The following is an 18,659-nucleotide window of genomic DNA, read 5'->3' on the forward strand; positions in this document are numbered from 1 at the left end:
TTAGTAGTAATTGAAAGTACTTTCCAGAGAAAGTGAATATACAATAAAGAAAATAAAAAAAAAATTGAAAATTTCCATATTTGTCATTTTTGGTGGAAATTCAAAATCATATCGACGTTTACTTTGAATCAAAGGGTAGACTGATTATCTACTGTTTGTCAGTATATATTCAGAATATTCATTTGGTCACAAAAATATCGAGAAATCTTTTATTTACATTGCTTGACCTATATCTCACCAATATCTTTAGATACACCTTTTTGACAGTCATACAGAGCATGGTTTAATATCATTCAGGGCAAATGTCTTCAGGATTGATAATAAAGCGTTGTCAATTGGTTGTAGAAAGGGAACTTATTTAAGATTTACAAACACATCTTGTTTATTTTTAATTTATTACACTAAAACTTTAACTTCTTTTTTTTTCTCAGTGGAAAGATGGACGTAGTACATCACTATAACAGATGTTTCCCATTGTTACAGTGTTGATTGGTGTCAAAGCAACGCCTACAACATCGTAGCAACGTGCTCTTTTTATAATCATTCCTTGCAATAATGGAATTTTACAATGAAAAACCAAGATTTTGGATAAATGAACGTTATGCTGGAAAAATACCTATTTTATTCTTTTATTTTTTTTTAGTTTTGCAAATAAAAAAAAATCACACTTCTAATTTTCGTTTCAAAAGAATTTTTTGAGAGGATAATATCAGGGGGTCCATAACATACGACTTTATACATAGTTATGGACCTTTTAACTGATGTTGATATTTTTAATCATGTTAAAATCAGGGTTTTCTTTTTAAAAAGTTGGCTGAATTCACAATTTTAACGTATAATGTTGCATAAAAGCATCTTGTTTTTGCTTATAAGTTAGAAACGCTAACTTAATTAATCTCACCAAAGAAGCATTTAAAGGTTTGTATCTACATTTTTCAGCGTCTTTGTCTGTGATAACGATTCAAATTTAATTTGTAATGTATTGTTCAATATTTTCATAAATAACGCAAATGACGTATTCTATACCGTTGTAAGCGGGGTTTGCTTATATAAAATAAATATAACGTAAAAATGTCAATGTGGTGTAATATTTGATCGTACAATTGCCAAACATCATTTAAATACATGAATAAGTAATAAAATATCATTCTTTGAGTATTGTGAGGCATTACGGTTGTGGCGTGATCCAATCTATCATAAAGCCCTTCAAGCCATAATTATGATAGTGTTGAATTTTGTACATACTAGTATTTTAGGCCTTTTTAGCTCACCTGAGCCAAAGGCTCAAGTGAGCTTTTCTGATCACAATTTGTCCGTTGTCTGTCGTCGTTGTCGTTATCGTCGTCGTCGTCGTCGTAAACTTTTCACATTTTCATCTTCTTCTCAAGAACCACTGGGCAGATTTCAACCAAATTTGGCACAAAGCACCACTAGGTAAAGGGGATTCAAGTTTGTTCAAATGAAGGGTCACGCCCTTTTAAAAGGGGAGATAATTAAGAATTATTGAAAATTTGTTGGTATTTTTCAAAAATCTTCTTCTCAAAAACTATTAGGCCGGTAAAGCTTAAACTTGTGTGGAGGCATCATCAGGTAGTGTAGATTCAAGTTGATTCAAATCATGGTCCCCGGGGGTAGGGTGGGGCCACAATTGGGGGATCAATTTTTACATAGGAATATATAGAGAAAATCTTTAAAAGTCTTCTTCTCAAAAACTATTAGGCCAGAAAAGCTCAACTTTGAGTGGAAGCATCCTCATGTAGTGTAGATACAAGTTTGTTCAAATCATGGTCCCCAGGGGTAGGGTGGGGCCACAATTGGGGGTTCAAATTTTACATAGGAATATATAGAGAAATCTTTAAAAATCTTCTTCTCAAAAATTATTAGGCCAGAAAAGCTCAAATTAAAATGGAAGCATCCTCAGGAAGTGTAGATTCAATTTTGTTCAAATCATGGTCCCCGGGGGTAGGGTGGGGCCACAATTGGGGGATCAAGTTTTACATAGGAATATATAGAGAACATCTTTTAAAAAATTTCTTTTAAACACTATTAGGCCAGAAAAGCTCAAATTAAAATGGAAGCATCCTAAGGAAGTGTTGATTCAAATTTGTTCAAATCATGGTCCCCGGAGGTAGGGTGGGGCCACACTTGGGGGATCAAGTTTTACATAGGAATATATAGAGAAAATCTTTAAAAATCTTCTCCTCATTAAACTATTAGGCCAGAAAGACTCAAATTAAAATGGGAGCATCCTCATGTAGTGTAGCTTCAAGTTTGTTCAAATCATGGTCCCCGGGGGTAGGTGGGGCCACAATTGGGGGATCAAGTTTTACATAGGAATATATAGAGAAAATCTTTTAAAAATCTTCTTCTCAAAAACTATTTGGCCAGAAAAGCTCAAATTAAAATGGAAGCATCTTTAGGAAGTGTAGATTCAAGTTTGTTCAAATCATGGTCCCCGGGAGTAGGGTGGGGCCACAATTGGGGGATCAAGTTTTACATAGGAATCTATAGAAAAAATCTTTAAAAAAATTCCTTTTAAAAACTATTAGGCCAGAAAAGCTCAAATTAAAATGGAAGCATCCTCAGGAAGTGTAGATTCAAGTTTGTTCAAATCATGGTCCCCGGGGGTAGGGTGGGGCCATAATTGGGGGATCAAGTTTTACATAGGAATATATAGAGAAAATCTTTAAAAATCTTCTTCTCAAAAACTATTAGGCCAGAAAAACTCAAATTAAAATGGAAGCATCCTCAGGAAGTGTTGATTCAAGTTTGTTCAAATCATGGTCCCCGGGGTTAGGGTGGGGCCACAATTGGGGGATCAAGTTTTACAATCTTTAAAAATATTCTGGGGAAAGTTTTCGGTCCAAAACTCAGTACTTAGTGTGAAAGCACACGTTATGAGATTAAAGGTAGATTTAAGTTTGATGAAACCATGATTCCCTAGAGAATAGTGGGGCCACGAAATGGGGAGGGGGGGGGGTTAGGAATAGAGAAAAATCTTCTTACAGGTACAACAACAAAAGGGGCTTGGTATTTACCAAAAAATAAGAGGTGAATAAAAATTGGCAGATTTTCAATTTTTTTTTAGCAAGATCTACTGTACCGGTACTCAGTTGTCAAGATATTTTGATACTGTAATGCTAATTTGATCAGAATTAAGGCAATTGTTGCTCAGGTGAGCGATGTGGCCCCTGGGCCTCTTGTTTTATTTTAGCTATACAAATTTACGTTTATCATTACAACAATAAGATCATTCATATTAAAAAGTTGTGTTATACCTGTTATTCCTTAAAGTTAAAATTAGCAAATGGTCAGTTCTATATTTAATTCTGGTTGTTGATTGGCTGGGGGAATTTTACCGCGGTGCTTAGCAGGTAGTTTTCTGTCGAGCTCTGGAGAGGTGGACTGAGATATACAACTCAATACGACTTCTGACATGACTTCATACTGTAAGTTCTTTTACTTCTTAATTCACAGTTAAACTCTAATTAAATAGCGTAATATTTTTGATTGCCTATAGTTTTTACATAAACCCTATTCAGTGAGAATGCAAAGTTTAAAAGCAGATAATGAAATAAAAAAAGACAATAACAAACCGTCAAACATCTCAAAAATCCATAAAACGAAATACGAATCCAAAGCAGAGCACACGGACCTCCAAAAAGATAAAGGTAGGATTAAGTACCTAGGAGGAGTGAGCATCCTCTGCTGACCGGTTGCACCCGCTGTGTGCTCCTTGTCACAATTAAGCATGTCATTATCAAGGTAAATGTCAAAAAAGGAAAAAAAAACGAAACGTTGATGGTTTGTTTGTGATGGTCAAAATACAAACCTTGAGCCCACACGGACCTCCATTATATTGGAGGTAGGATCAGGTGCCTAGGAGGAGTGAACATCCTCAGCTAACCGATCACACCCGCCATGTACTTTGTGTCGTAATCGGAAAAAACCGATTAAGTCCGTAGACAAATAGGGTTTTAATTATGGTCTAACAATTAGTATGAAAAACGTCAGTCAGCATGCGACCCAGTGGAAGATTGTATTTGCTGAAAAGGTAGTTGTATTGACCTTAGAACTAAAGAAAAGATTACTTCAAACGAGACTGTTGATAGTCCTGTTTTATCAACTTATTTGTCAGTAGCTTGCTTCGCCATAGAAACTGTTCATACAAAGAGCAAGCCCTTGTGTATCGAATTAACTCAGAGACAAAAACACCATATACAGGTGATGAAGGTATATTGCTACATAAGTAAGGAAAGTTGAGTATAGAAAAATTGAAGTCATCGCGTATATCAAAAAGTTTTGTTGTTAGGTTACCGTCAATGTCCATTTCCAGTAAAATATCCAAATATAAAACAGATGACGCAGGCTCAGTGGTATCCACTGAGATATATCGAGTCGACGTAATTATGGAAATAGCAATTGTTGATTGATAATACGTCGTCGATATACCTGAATGTTGAGTTGAAGGCCACAGCGAGTGATTTATTTTTTCCACGTACAAGTTTTTTAATAAATCCTGCTTCATAAAAATACAAAAATGGGTCTGCTAACAATGGGGCACAATTTGTACCCATGGGAATTTCAACAGATTGTTGGAAGACTTGATTTCCAAAACTACATACAGTAAAACACGCTTATAACGAAGTCCCAGGGACGGCCAATTTAACTTCGTTATAAGCGTAATTCGTTATATCCATCAAGTTTACAACATGAAATAGAGACTTGGGGAATGAAATTCCCTTCGCTGTAAGCGTCAATTCATTATAAGCGTGTTCGCTATAACCGTGTTTTACTGTAGATGTTGTCTATCAGAAACTCCAGCATCATTTTATATCAACTTCAGAGTACTTGTGAGTGCAATCAGAATGGTTTTTTAACAAATAATTTTTTAGATTTCCAATGACCAGGTGAGCATTTTTATGACTTCCATTTTTATTGAAGAAACAACTGTCGATGATATCAAAAAGCCTAGATTTTAATTTGTCATGGGGAATGGTTGTATGAAGCGTTGAAAAATCGTACGTTTTGATGCTATTGATTTTGGTAAGATTTTGTGACCTCAAGGTTTCTAATAATTCTTTAGAGTTTTTTAGTATCCACATCTGATTCACATCACTTCTGGAATATATTGTTGTACAGTACTCTTGAAGTTTCTCCTTCACTACTGTAAGAATTTTAGTAAGGAGTAAAGAGAAAGGTTTGGTAGAACATTTACTGGAACCTGCTATATATCTCTGTCTGTAGGGACTTTTGTGAAGCTTTGGAATCCAGTACAAATAAGGTCAATCAAATTCATTTTGTTTATTGGGGATATTAAAGATATCCATAACTGATTTATGATTTTGAAGTAATTCCTGCTTGGAAAGGCTGCTATTGGTGCAAGTAGGATTACCATGTGTAGGATCAAAACCTAGTTGTTTGAAAATACATTTTATATAATGTGCCTTACAACCAAAGACAATGTTGTTACTTGCCTTATCAGCAGGTTCCAGTACATACTGATCGTGCAATCTGTCTAGTTCTTTTCTCACTTCTGTTGTATTGAAAACAGAAGGATATATGGTTTTCATTTGATCTCTCGGTCGTTTAATACGAGATCATAATGTACATCTGATGCTTTTAACCCTCTCTGACAAGGCATCAATGTCTTCTTTTTCAGATTTGCCCATCGCTTGTCGTAATCTTCAAAAGAATTCATGATATGTATAAAATTACGACGCCATGTGAAGGATCTAGGTTCCCTAAATTTTGGTCCTCTCATAATAAGTGATCTTAGGTCTTCGTTGTTAACTAGATTAACATCACCAGTAATGACGTGTCCGGCAGGACTATAGTTGTAGGGTGAAGAAGAACATGAGCACTTTGGAGGATTATCTTTCAAATGTTCAATGTTAAGATCTTGTAAAGTTTGTTTATAATTAATAAATTGGAAGCAATGGTTGAAGTATAATTTTAAGAAATACAAGGGATTGACTTTGATTTGAAATATGGCGGAATGCAGGACTGAACTTTGTTGTGGTTAAGAATATTGTTAGTATTTACGACATCGATTCCCTTGTTGGCATACTGCAGTTTGAAAAAATAACGCGGTGCATGAGCAGTATTTTCTGTGTTTTTGTAGGTTTAAAAAGCCGATGATTAGCAATATCCATAATCATGGATTCGAGTCTGTATTCCAGTGTAGAAAAGTCAAAAAGCGGCTTTCCCTTGACTTTTTCAAGAAGATTGTTTAACTCTTTCAAAGGGACAGAGTAAAGTTTGGTGCGAATGAAATAGAGACCCAATTCTTATTTTACATAGGGTACTAATGAATCAAAGGAAACATCGTGTATAATTGGTTTGTTATAAGACCGATGTCCATGACTACGCCTACGTCTCTTGGTGTTGTTAAAAAGTCCCATTACATAAACATTGGTACACTGTGGACTTGAAATTCAACATTATCGTTGCATCCATACGGAAAGGCCGTACCTAGTTTTCTTATCCAAAGTTCTTCTTGTTGTCTACGGAATTGCGTACTCAGCGATGGGTTATTAGTATGATGGTAACTTTTTTCTAGAATTTCAACTTTCATAGAGAAAATAAAATGATCAGGGGAATTAAAATGTTTCTATAAAAGCTGCTGACCACCGCTATTGATTTGTAATCTGTGACCTGATATTCGTTTGTTCAGTGAACCTTTGGTTTCACCAACATAGTTGAGTCCACGAAGGGTACAATCAATTCCGTAGAAATTATTATCTGTTGGAATTTATCAAATATAGTGTTCTATACGCACATAATAATGTTTAACAGGATCCTGACTTGATTAACAGCATTTGTCATAATTATTTGAAGTGGACCCTGATCCACAATCAGGTAATATAATATTTTGTTACCTAAATATATCTATAAATTGTTGTTTTTATGGAGATGCATATATATGATATATCGATCTCTAAATGTATAAATATATCATTTAGTAATGTTGCATATGAACGTGTAGAAATTACATGGATGGAGTAATTGTTTGTCACGGTATGAGCGATAACTCATATAATTATGAACATCGTATAATTGTTGTGTATAAATTGTTTATATCATTATCATGTTATGCATATTACAAGGCATACTCTTATTGTATATTTCAGGGTTTTCGTTTTAAAACAGAGTATAAGTTTCGAACCATTAGTATTTTTGTTCTTGGTACAACGCCCAGTTGTAAAGCTACTTCATATTGATCACCTCATAATACTCGAAGAATGATTCTTATTTCTTAAAGATACACAAATGTAAGCATTACTGGTATTGCAAATGACACCAGTCAACTATGATAACTGTATCCCATTATCTAGAAGTCATCTCAGAGGTAAGCTTCAGACAAAAAGATTTGCAGGGACTCGTAAAGATATCGTGTTTCTTACATATACATAAAGTAAGCATTACAAGTATAAAATAAGACCCCATTCAACAAGGTTAACTGTTTCTCCTTATCAAAGTCATCATTCAGGTAAGCTTCAGACAAAAACATTTACAGGGACTCGTAAATCTATCGTTTTCCGTCCTCGGATTTTAGCTGTAGGGGTAACCAGGGATGATGCTATATTTCCAAACTGTATTTGTGCCTTTACAAATTTTGGCCAGGAGAGCTACCGAACGCTGAGTACAGGAAGGGCACACCCAGGGGTGTCCATTGTCAGCTTTGGCCAAGGTCTTTCCATTGATTCTACATGCCTTGTTTCTATTGAGGTAAGATTATCTGCTCTATCCTTTACTAAGGGAAGAGTAGTATCAAAATTGAAAAGAGTTCGTCGTCTGTTGTCATTACTGTGTACAATTTCTGACATATTTGACACTCTTTTCGCTAGCCTCTGTGTCAGATTTTGTTCTCGCATTGCTAATTGAATTGCGGATTCTAAATCTTTAGGGTTTTCTCGCAAAATTTTCATTCTGAGGTAGTCGAATGTCAACCCGTCACAAAAGATATCTACTTACTGTTGTTGTTTCAAAGGATCTTTTAGTCTGGCATTACTGTAGGCGTCTTCTGCGATTTGCAATAGTCTCTCGGCGAACAACTGAACACTTTCATTTGAATTTTGTCGAGTTTTACGCATTACTGCTAACGCGTGTTGGGGATCTGTTATTTCTGCAAATCTATTTTTAAGGGATTCCTTAAGATCGTTCCAAGATGGGATTTCTTCCGACGCATCTGTTTCATCTAAATACCTTTTAATATAATCCCCAACTGAACCCTTACTCGTTATGTATGCAAGTATGGGGATTTCATGACCTTGTTTCCCAGACATAACACTGTACTTTTCAACTTCTTTTATCCATTGTTTAAATTTGTGAGCATCTCCCTCAAAAGGAGTTATCACAGAAGATAGGGGCACTAAGAGTGCAGCTGTTATAGCTTTAACTTCACCAATGAAAAAATATTCACCATCATCCTGATCTGGGACTCGGTGTCGAGGTTCACGAGTTTCATACGGCCTAGCATCATGATATGTTTCAAAAGTATTTTGTTTGGGGGACTTTTGACCTGTTTCTTGCCCTTTATTTTCCCTGTTCTGACCCAACCCCGCGAATTGTTTTTCTAATTGCTCCATTTGATTTTTAAATTCTTTTTTATCAAACCCACCACCTGTCGTCATATTGGTTGCTTAGACAAAGTTGTTTTACTTCGAGATAGCTATAAGAGACATATAGAAATGGTTCTTACCTTATTCTGTATTGAACTTCGCTCAGTCCTGGTCACTGGCACTAAGAAAGTCCATGTAAGCCTTATGTCTTACGGATCCAATTGAGGGTCAGCTCAAACTTAGTGATCACAAGTACAGTATTTCTTTCTCAAGCGGTTTTCTTAAGGTCGAGATCTAGTAAATTATTTCAGAGTGTCTTTTTGGTGCTAGAACCATTATGACGTCATAATTGGTTTTGATGAATCTTTTCCCGTATTTTACGACTTTAAAGGAATTATGTAGAAAATAAAACAATATTTTGACATTCTATATTTAATCACATGAAAAGTAATCCCGGTACCTATATTGAATTTGACATCATTTTAAAGAGGAGGTCAAAAGCTTGTTTAATGCTGTTTTTGGAGAGACTGTAGGCATTCTAGATATATTTCATAAGTCAAAAATGGACAAAAGTCCGAGTTTTGTTACTTTTATCCTTCATATTTAAAAACAATTGCTGTTTAAAACATTATTTTTCATTGAGTTTACCATAAAATTTAAGCCCCGGTACACCCCATGAAACAAAGCTATTGTTATGAAGCTTCATTGAAAGAATGTATAGCTTGAATTTCATAAATCTGTAGGCACCTTTCATTTACTAGATCTTGACCTTAAGCGTGATCGTATAGTTACAACAATTAAAATCAGCCCAAATCAAGAGTCTAAGAATCTAAGAATCTCTATAAGCGGAATCTGTTCAACATCATTTTACATGGGTATATATAACATTTTACTTATGATGGACAGTTCTGACTAGTTCTGCCCATTTACGGCGATCATGAGTGAACATTTAGTGTTCAAAATTAAGATTAATAGTTTATTCCTAAATAAAGTAACAAAACCATCAAAACTGCCAATCAAAGAGTCTGGATGCAGGAGCCTCGGAGTCCCCCACCTAGTATGAGGCATCACTTACTCATAATACGTTCATTCATACCTGGCATAAAAGGTTACAAAGGTTAATATATAGAATACACAATATATGACTCAATATAGAGTACCAGAGCTATCGTTGCAGACACAGAATCGCCAAATATGACACTTGTTTTTAAACTCTCAATTTGAATATTATTATGCCCGTATTATTCGCCTGGTTTTATAACATCATTTAGGAATACTACGCAGTGCTACAAGATTAACAGAGTTCATTCTATTAATTATCATTAACACCATTCAATGCGCAGTACCTAGGTACACTTAAATATCATTGTGACCATTATTTAATACTAGCAATTTAAGGTCATAGCATGGCTATCTGTTTATATTTGTTCACATTTTACAACAAGATATGAGATGAAATTTGGCCGTTAATCCTACATCATCATGTTGAGCTTCCGACGATAATTTTGGTAGACTGGTTGATTTATCTAGGTATAGGATGTGTAATAGGAGTGCATAAAATTACATACGTGATGAAAGTCAATTAAATAGTCGTGTATCCTTGATTTTTAGTATATACCGTCTCTGTCAAACAAACTACAGAAAAATGCACGTGTTTGAGAAGGGTTGCTTTATGAACATGTCATGTTTAATGTCCTCACTCTCCTACTAATGTCCCCTTCGTATCTAAATTCATTGACATGTGGATGAAGATCTTGTAAACAATACTCATCGGACATTGATATCTATAGTGACATCTTTAACAGTTTACACATGAAAAAACTGTATTATTTAACCGTTTGTAAAAGTAGACAGTGAAATGAGTTTTCTTCGAGCCTAGTTTATTGTCGATTCCTTTTCTTTGGTGGCATAGTTCTGCTCCTACATGCAAAATAAATTATGTCTACATGCAAGATAATTATGTTGACATAATTTAATTTATCTTGCATGTAGGGGTCAGCAATATGCCACCATATTTTTCATATGGGGCACACAGTATGCTTTATCCAGGACACAGGCCAATGTTACGCTAAGAATATCCATAAAATGTTCTTCGAATAAATCATTTTGAATAACTTGGGACGATTTTTTCTTCAAATCATTAATGATAAAAGGGTTATTGTTTATTTGAAAAATTAAAAATGTTACAATGTATAACAGACTCTAATTATAATCTTAAGACAGCTTGTGTTTTATTGTAATTAAATACGACGTGTTCCTGGCTGTCTGAAATGTATCTTATTTTAAGATTTGTGTTCCACAGGAGGAGAGAAAATTGTGTTCATCAACTACAATACGTTAATTTATCCATGACAAACAAATGTATCTGAATGGACCTTTAACAACAAACAACAAAACCTTTTTATTTCATTTATAATACACGGAAAAATTGTTTTCAAAAACCAGATCGACAAGAAAGTGTTTTTTGGGGTTAAAAATAGATTTATTTAGGATATAGAGGAGGAAATAATCAGAGGATCCAGCAATGAAAAAGGTTAATGATGGCCAACTTTATAGTTGCTTTTGATGATTCCTGTAAAAGTCGATGTATTTGCACCTTTTCAGAAATTATTTTGATATTTTTTAAATATTTTTTGATTTTTGAAAATTGGAACACAATAAACAAAATACACATACATAAAAAATTTTCGTTCTGAATTTTTTTTATTTTTCCGTGGCATCATTTGATTTGGGGGGGGGGGGGGGTTGGTGAAGGGGTGTTGTCGTCGTGATAATATGATGTAATGATAAAATGAAGCTTTCTAGATGAATTGACATAAAATAAAAAGTAGAAAATGTAAGCATTAGAAATTTTGAAAACAAAAATATTCTCTCCTTGTGGTTAATTTTTCTAATTTTCTAATGAATATATTCATTGTACCAATCTACGTTTGCAATACACTCAAAATAAATTGCAAATTTCGTGCATTAATTTTTGATATCTTGAGATGAGTCAATTTAATTACCAGATGGTGGAATTGATGTTGTAGACATAATCAAACAGAATGAATAAATCGATCATTTAAACCTCACCCCCGAATTAGAATCGTGAGGATAGGAGGAGACGGTGTTTTTTTTGTTTTTGTTCTTTTTATGCTTTTTTGTCTTGTCAAGATTTCGGATAAGGCTAACCCCCCCCCTCACTTTCAATTTGCTTTCGACGTCTATGTATTGTAGCATTTTTTGATTTGAAGTGCAAAAAATTGCAACTTCCTATAAACGTATATCCCAATCGTAAATGTGCCCATATTTTAAGAGGACCCCTAAATAAAAACAGATGGTAGATTTTCCAGGATATTTGCCGGTACACTAGGGTTGGTGTATATTGCACAATGTTAAATTTTGCAGTTTTGGTGTTGTAGTTTTTACGCAAAAAAAAATTAAAGTCGGCCTGCGTTGATTTTTTTTAGACGTTTCATTTTTATTTATTTTACATGATAAAGGTTTATCTGATAAAGAGATATGTTTCAGTTCCTAATAAAAATTAATCACCAATATAATTATATAATTTTCGTTTTAAATAACCACCAGGAATTAGAAAAAAAACATTTACAAAATAAACATTTATAAAATAAACTTTAATAAAATAAACAACTGTGTGGAAGACCTTGACCAAGTGCCATCACATTTTGCAAGAACTTATGTGTATCAAAATACTGAGATTTTTATCTATTATTATTTGAATTACGAGCATTTTAATCTTTATCATTGAAATCTTTTAATGAATGCCATTAATATGCTGTGTCTCTTGTAGCAATTTAGCGTCACAGAAAAACGATCGGGATCGAGATACAACTTTTGTATAAGTAAAACAGACGATATTATTGATGTGAAGATTTATTGCCTTGAAACCCATTTCTGTGGTAAATAGGCTATCAATGCCAAATGTATTCTTACTGAATACAGTACACAAACTAAATGCAGTTTCACTGTAGAGTATTGATGTCTAGTCATGTCTAAGTTTTGTAACAATTTATTTTTTCTCAAAGAATTCAGTGGTTTTAAAATAAATTTCTTTAAAATATAACACGTTAATATATCACATTTTTTTCAGAAAAAATGCAGGATTGAAATGAAAAACTAATAATATTGGTAAGATACAAAACAATTAAATAATGCAAAAATTTAAACAAAAAATATTTATATGCTCCGAATATTTGAATGGGCTATTTGTTTATAATGTGTGACAGGGATGTGAAAACTAATCACCATGTTTATTATAAATAAAAAACTCAATGACAAATATAACATTTTAACATGACTGAATAAATTTTGTAAGTCTGAAACTTTATTCTTCTAGAGGATATCATTTCTACAAGAAATCTACAGATACATTAAGAACAGGGACAAGTGCCATCCTACCAAGTTTGAAACAAATCAGATCAGGTAAACCTTTGTGTAGGTATCAGGAACATGTACAACCGTGTGTATTAATTTATATAGATTTATAACTGTTTGAACAAGTTTGATCAATATTCTTAAGAATGTACCTTTCCTTTAAAGCATTCATCAATGCCATGGAAATGCTTCAATTGTTATTTATTGATACATTTATTTAATTTTTATCGGTAGAAATTGTAAAATAAATGAATTTTACAGTATAATAAGGAGATAAACTATATATAAATACAACACAAATAGGCTAGTTATCATACATGTACAAAAATGTATTAAACCCTAACAATGTATTAAAACAAGAGTGAATATTGTAGGGGAGAGAACTTTGGATATGCTGCACCTGGATGGTTTCCTGTGAGGGGCAGAGAGAAGTTATAATTCTAACCAGCGTGACCATGTGGAGGTTCGTACTTGTACAAAGTCGTGATAATTATCATTATAAAAAGCATTATAATTAACCTCTCTTATTAGGTCACCTGAGTGACTTGGGTGACCTACATGTATTGCGATGCGTTTTCGTTCATTGTCGTGCAGTCGTCCTTCGTGCATTAGTACCGGTACTCATTAATTTTAAACATTTTCAGGATTTTTTAGCCTGCTAGCTAGGATTACCTATCCTGACTATATTTAATGTGTTATATAATTTGGGTAAAAACTGTAAAAATAAATTCAATTTTGAAAAATTCCCTATGTTGTCGAACATTGAGCAGTGTATATGGTTATGATATGCATGGATGCCAACAAGAAAATTGTAAATTTTTGGCCGCTGGGTCCAGGGTTGTGTTAAGTTTGGTTTTTAGCTTCCATATACTAAATATGGATTCTTTGAGGAATTTCTACTACTGAAGTATTAGCAGTCAAATTATGTATGTAATACAGATGGAGAAGGAAGTCTGTACCAAAATTGTAAAAATTTATACCCTCTCAATCAGTGGTTCTGGTGTTATGGTGGGACTCTATTTGTAATATAGTTAACATGGAGCAAATCATTGTAATTTTATATCATACTACCTAGCATCTTGCAGAAAACTAAGTACTGGGTTTTGATGATGACTTAACAGAATCAATATCCCTGGTGTGGTGTGGGATGAGAATGTTTTGGGGGATGGGGGTGGGGGGGGGGGTGACTGGTCATCTAAGTGCAGTATAATGATCAACCAGAAGTGTAAAATGCAAAAATGCATGACCCTTCGATTAAAGGTTCTAGTGTGTGCAGGTGGGGGGGGGACAACAAAAAACTGAGCAGGTGGTTTAGATGAGATAAAGATATTTTACCTAACTATTGAAATTTTTAACCTTTAGTTGAGTGGTTCTGATTCTTTCTTTTTTAAACACTTATATATATTTAAATAATTTATGATTTACATGCTGGAAATGAAAGAACATTAACCCCCCCTCATGACAAAATAAGTCAACTTACTCATATTGGTCATAATTCTCCCTTCTCCAGCCATTGAATAAAATCAAAGATTTTGAAAATTTTAGAATACCAAATCCATTATCTTCTTAATCATTTGTAATCCCATAAATCATGTAATCTTGTTTCTAAGCAAAATACTATTTTGTTTTAATAACTAAAAGAAAGCTGCGATTCTGTGAATCCTCTAGTGGATTTTATCTCATATTCAGGTGGACTTTAGGGCCCTTGGGCCTCTTGTTTGTTGTGGTATATATATAATGTCTTCCTAATTCTTACTTCTGAAGTGCCATAGAGGTGTTATATGCTTTTTAATTAACATATTTCATATGCAGGTATTGCTGTGACGGTCTAAGTGTCTACAACATTATAGATGTAACCAGAAGGACTACATTGTGTATTTGCAGATGAAATACAAGTAAGTAATCAGGTAATTAAATTCATCAAGACTCAATCAAAGAAACGGCAGTAAGAGGTTATTAAATAATTTATTAAAACAAAGTTTGCATAGTAAGAATTATAAATATGCATTGAGTTATTATTTTAAAAATAAAAAAAATCAGCATAATTCACAATCATAATTAATTTGTATGTAATATCTTTAACAGTCTGTTTACTATATACTGTAGTATATTCATTTGCTTACATGCATCAGTATACAATGAAGTATAAAGTATCATGATTATAGAGATTGTTCACCTGTAATTTACACAGCCATGTTGTTTACATGTACATTTTCTGTTATTTATACACACACTTTGTTTACATATAATATATACAGATGGTTTGTTTGTAAATAATACATATACTGTATTTATATATAGTTCATATCAATGAAACATTCCCACAGCTTACAAATTTGTTGGTAATACACACAGTTTGTTTACATAGAATACTGGATTTTCTTCACTTTACCTGTGTTTAGTTCACCCACAAAGAGGTTGTCTCTGGTGTCCACACATAGACCCCACGGACGCTGTAAATGACAGTTGTCAATGTAGCGGAGGAACTGTCCGTCCTGATCCAGGATGTGGATACGGTCGTTGTTATAGGTACAGTCTGCTGTCAGGATCCGACCCTGGCTGTCCGTTGTGATGCCGTTGGGACTAAATGATCCCTTGGTAGTAGACGGAGGACCAGTGTAGGTAAACCGGAGTTTCCCGGCCTGATTGACCACCACTACTGCACAGGCTACACGGTCTGACACACAGATATCTAGGTTCCTGTTCTCACTGATGTATTTAATGTTACCAGATGAATAGAGAGGTTGTCCTTTGTCGTCGTACTGAATACTTTGTTTCTCTGTGGAGCCAGAGTAACACACAACTTTTGTTTGTTTTCTATCATCACTGTCCATGACAACCAGGAGGTCACCAGTGGAGGTACTACAGACACGGCGAGGTATCCAACCCTGTAGTCTGATCACTGTCTGTATCTGTGTATTCTTCACTATGTTCACAGTTCTATCTCTGCTATCAGTATAAACTAGATCCCCACTCCTTGTCACTGCTATGTCGTATGGAACGTACCCTGACTTGGTTTGGACTGACTTCACTAGTTTTCCCTGCAGGTTGTACAGTCTCATCTTGTTGTCCTGACCACGCGTCCATAGTTCTTCATCCCTATGACAGGACACAATGTATAATCCATTAGAGTCTCCATACTCGGTGTTTATCTGTGTGATGATCCGTGGTACATCAATGAGCGGTCTGTCCGGGGGAGAGGACTCAGCACCGGGGGAATCCATGGTGTAGACTTGTTCTTCTGTTTTAATAGATGACGCTGACAGAGAACCAAACTGTTGATAAAGCTGTTCTTTGTTGATCATCTGAGGGGTAAAACTTGGTAAGGACACGGTGAGTTTAGGAGGCAATCTTCTGAATTCAGCATTCCTTGATTTGTAGGCAGAGACAAGACTGACATCATTGGAGTCCACTAACTTCTTCAGATCAGCAATGCTCTGTGTGATTTCATCAATGGTGCGTGTGATTTCATCTTCCTGTTTGTTGAGGACGGCCAGGTGTTTGGTGTCCATTTCATTCAGATCAGATTTCAGTTTGTGGATCATGGTGTCTATTTCTCTGTGCAAGGCTTCTCCATGTTTGTCTATTACTGATGTCAATTTCTGTCTGTTTTCATTCAGAGCAGCTTTCTGAACTGGGATATTAGAGGCAATCTGTTGATATTTAGGAGAAATGGATTTCTCTAACTCTTGCATTTCTCTCTGTAAAAGTTCTTTTTTGCTTTCAATATGTTTAACAATGTCAACTGGTTTATGTCCTAAATGTTCTCCAGAAATACAGAGTGTGCAAATAGGAATATCACATTGTTCACAGTGAAGTTCACATTGTTTTGTGGAATGTTTAGGACACTTAGGGTAATTTGGAGTAGATCCCCTCTTTTTAAATGGCACCACTTTGTGTTCTTTGGAATCATCCAAGAGATGTTCCCCCACACATGCTTTACACAGATGTATGTGACAAATGTCACAATACAAAGGGGGGCCCGGGGTCTCACAGAGACGACACCGTAACACATCCTGGGCCCAAGTCCTAGGGTACATGGTCAGGCACACGATGTAAATTACTGGAGTACTAGATCCTGAAATCAAATATCTATGATTATTTATCTCTTAAAACCCCCAATGCTTTAGTGCCTATAAGAAATTAAATGTTTGTTATTATGACTACATACCTATTCTGTTATAAAGTAAACCGCCTGTGTGTATCATTCATATTTATCTTTAGTATACATGTATATATACTGTACTTTGACCTTTTCCTGTCCTTGCATGTTTTTTACAGTGTAATTGTTAAAATTGATATCATAATTATAATATAAATATCAAAACACTTTCTTGGTCTGATGAATAAAAAGATATTTTCACTATTTTTTATCCATTCAAAGTAGAATATATCTGTTATTCCGATAGGTACAAACTGATTTACCTTAAACGTCTATCATGGCGGCTCCAGGTATTTACTCTTCCTGGTCTGGTTACCTGCCTAAAGTCACGTGATAGATTTAAATGTCAGGGACAGACTAAATAGATGACCTATTTCTTTTATTCCCCCCTCTGTCTGTCCTGTGTTGGGGATCATGTGGAAACTGTTATTGAAACATTGTAGAAGTCTCTGAGTATGTCAGCCACATGATTATTTGTGATATATTAAAAGAATTTTCTGCCAACAAGTGAAAATTGAATTTAGAACGTTAACATGTGTAGAAGGCTGAAAGATAATTAAAACCATATACAATTTATTTATATCAAAAGTAAAGTCCATATACCTGATTGATGTCATAGTTGAGGTATGAAATGATTTAGTTCCACAAAATTGGTGTTTTGGCATGAAAAATTGGGTACTTCCCGGATTTAATTGGTTGGGGGGGGGGCATGAAGGGTGTGTTTGCTTCAATACCATTATTTATTGTGAAGTGTAACAAAATAAAAAATAATGATGCGTGGGCTTGAGTACATGAGGCTGAAACAACCTTGCACTCTATTCTCGGGGAAGCCAAAAGTACATTCATAAAAAATTAAAAAGAATATCATAGGGGACAAGTGGTCTTTATGTTGGAGTCAAGTTCGTCTTGACCGGTGGGTGTTGTCCTGAATTGGGGGCAGGTTGTCTCTTAATTGGTGTCTCTGTGGCGACATGTTTTGGGGAGAGTTGTTCTGACCCTTATATCAACCACCAAAGACAGGACTTTACTAGATATAGTTCTCTCTCTCTCTCTCTCTCTCTCTCTCTCTCTCTCTCTCTCTCTCTCTCTCTGTTATCCATTATTAGGGTCTCGATATACAGGTACCTTATAGTCATGAGTCTATTATTCCTTCTATCCATCATTCCATCCATCTGGATGTCCGATATCACTAGTACAGAGCATATAGTTTCTTTTCTCTTGGCCCAATCTGGGTCATACTTCACCCACAGAGTGTTTTGGGGTAAAGGATGTGCAGTGACTTTGAACAAAGTATGATGGTCACAAGTCATAGCCAACCTCTGTGTAAAGTCCCTGTCTTCAGACTTGGCCATATATAGTTTCTCATTTCCCCTAAGTCTGACCTGAGTCCGTGCACTGTTGTTAAGTCAAATCATTCTCCATGGCATGAAGGCACATTAGGCCGGTGCTTATCCCCAGCTTCCGTGGTGCTAAGCGGATGTGAGTCATTGACTCCCCCTGAATGGGTCACCAGTCCATTGCAAATTGGTACTCAATTTCAGCTGGGTGGACTTAGA

The 18,659-nt window shown here is 34.9% G+C and overlaps 1 protein-coding gene across 2 annotated transcripts; it reads right to left on the reverse strand.

Annotated features, from left to right (window-relative positions):
- Positions 1–14,892: 14,892 nt before the first annotated feature.
- LOC117684971 (E3 ubiquitin-protein ligase TRIM71) lies at positions 14,893–17,490 on the reverse strand. Of its 2 annotated transcripts, none has more exons than XM_034459144.2 (2): positions 17,367–17,490; positions 14,893–17,019 (listed from the first exon to the last, which is right to left on the reverse strand). In XM_034459144.2, the coding sequence occupies exon 2, from the start codon at positions 16,979–16,981 to the stop codon at positions 15,302–15,304; it is 1,680 nt and encodes a 559-aa protein (XP_034315035.2). In that variant the 5' UTR covers positions 16,982–17,019; positions 17,367–17,490; the 3' UTR covers positions 14,893–15,301. The 2 variants fall into 2 exon arrangements, with proteins under 2 accessions (XP_034315035.2, XP_065921788.1); XM_066065716.1 differs by lacking the exon at positions 17,367–17,490 and adding an exon at positions 17,113–17,321.
- Between the last annotated feature and the right edge of the window lie 1,169 nt (positions 17,491–18,659).

This window comes from Magallana gigas, chromosome 7, assembly GCF_963853765.1.
Source record: "Magallana gigas chromosome 7, xbMagGiga1.1, whole genome shotgun sequence".
Classification (NCBI taxonomy): Eukaryota; Metazoa; Mollusca; class Bivalvia; order Ostreida; family Ostreidae; genus Magallana; species Magallana gigas.

Excerpts from the sequence above, each read along its gene's own strand:
- LOC117684971 (XM_066065716.1), bottom strand. The coding sequence starts at position 17,149 with ATGATACACACAGGCGGTTTACTTTATAACAGAATAG. Across the intron at positions 17,020-17,112 it reads TTTACTTTATAACAGAATAG|GATCTAGTACTCCAGTAATT; the intron begins GTATGTAGTCAT and ends ATTTGATTTCAG.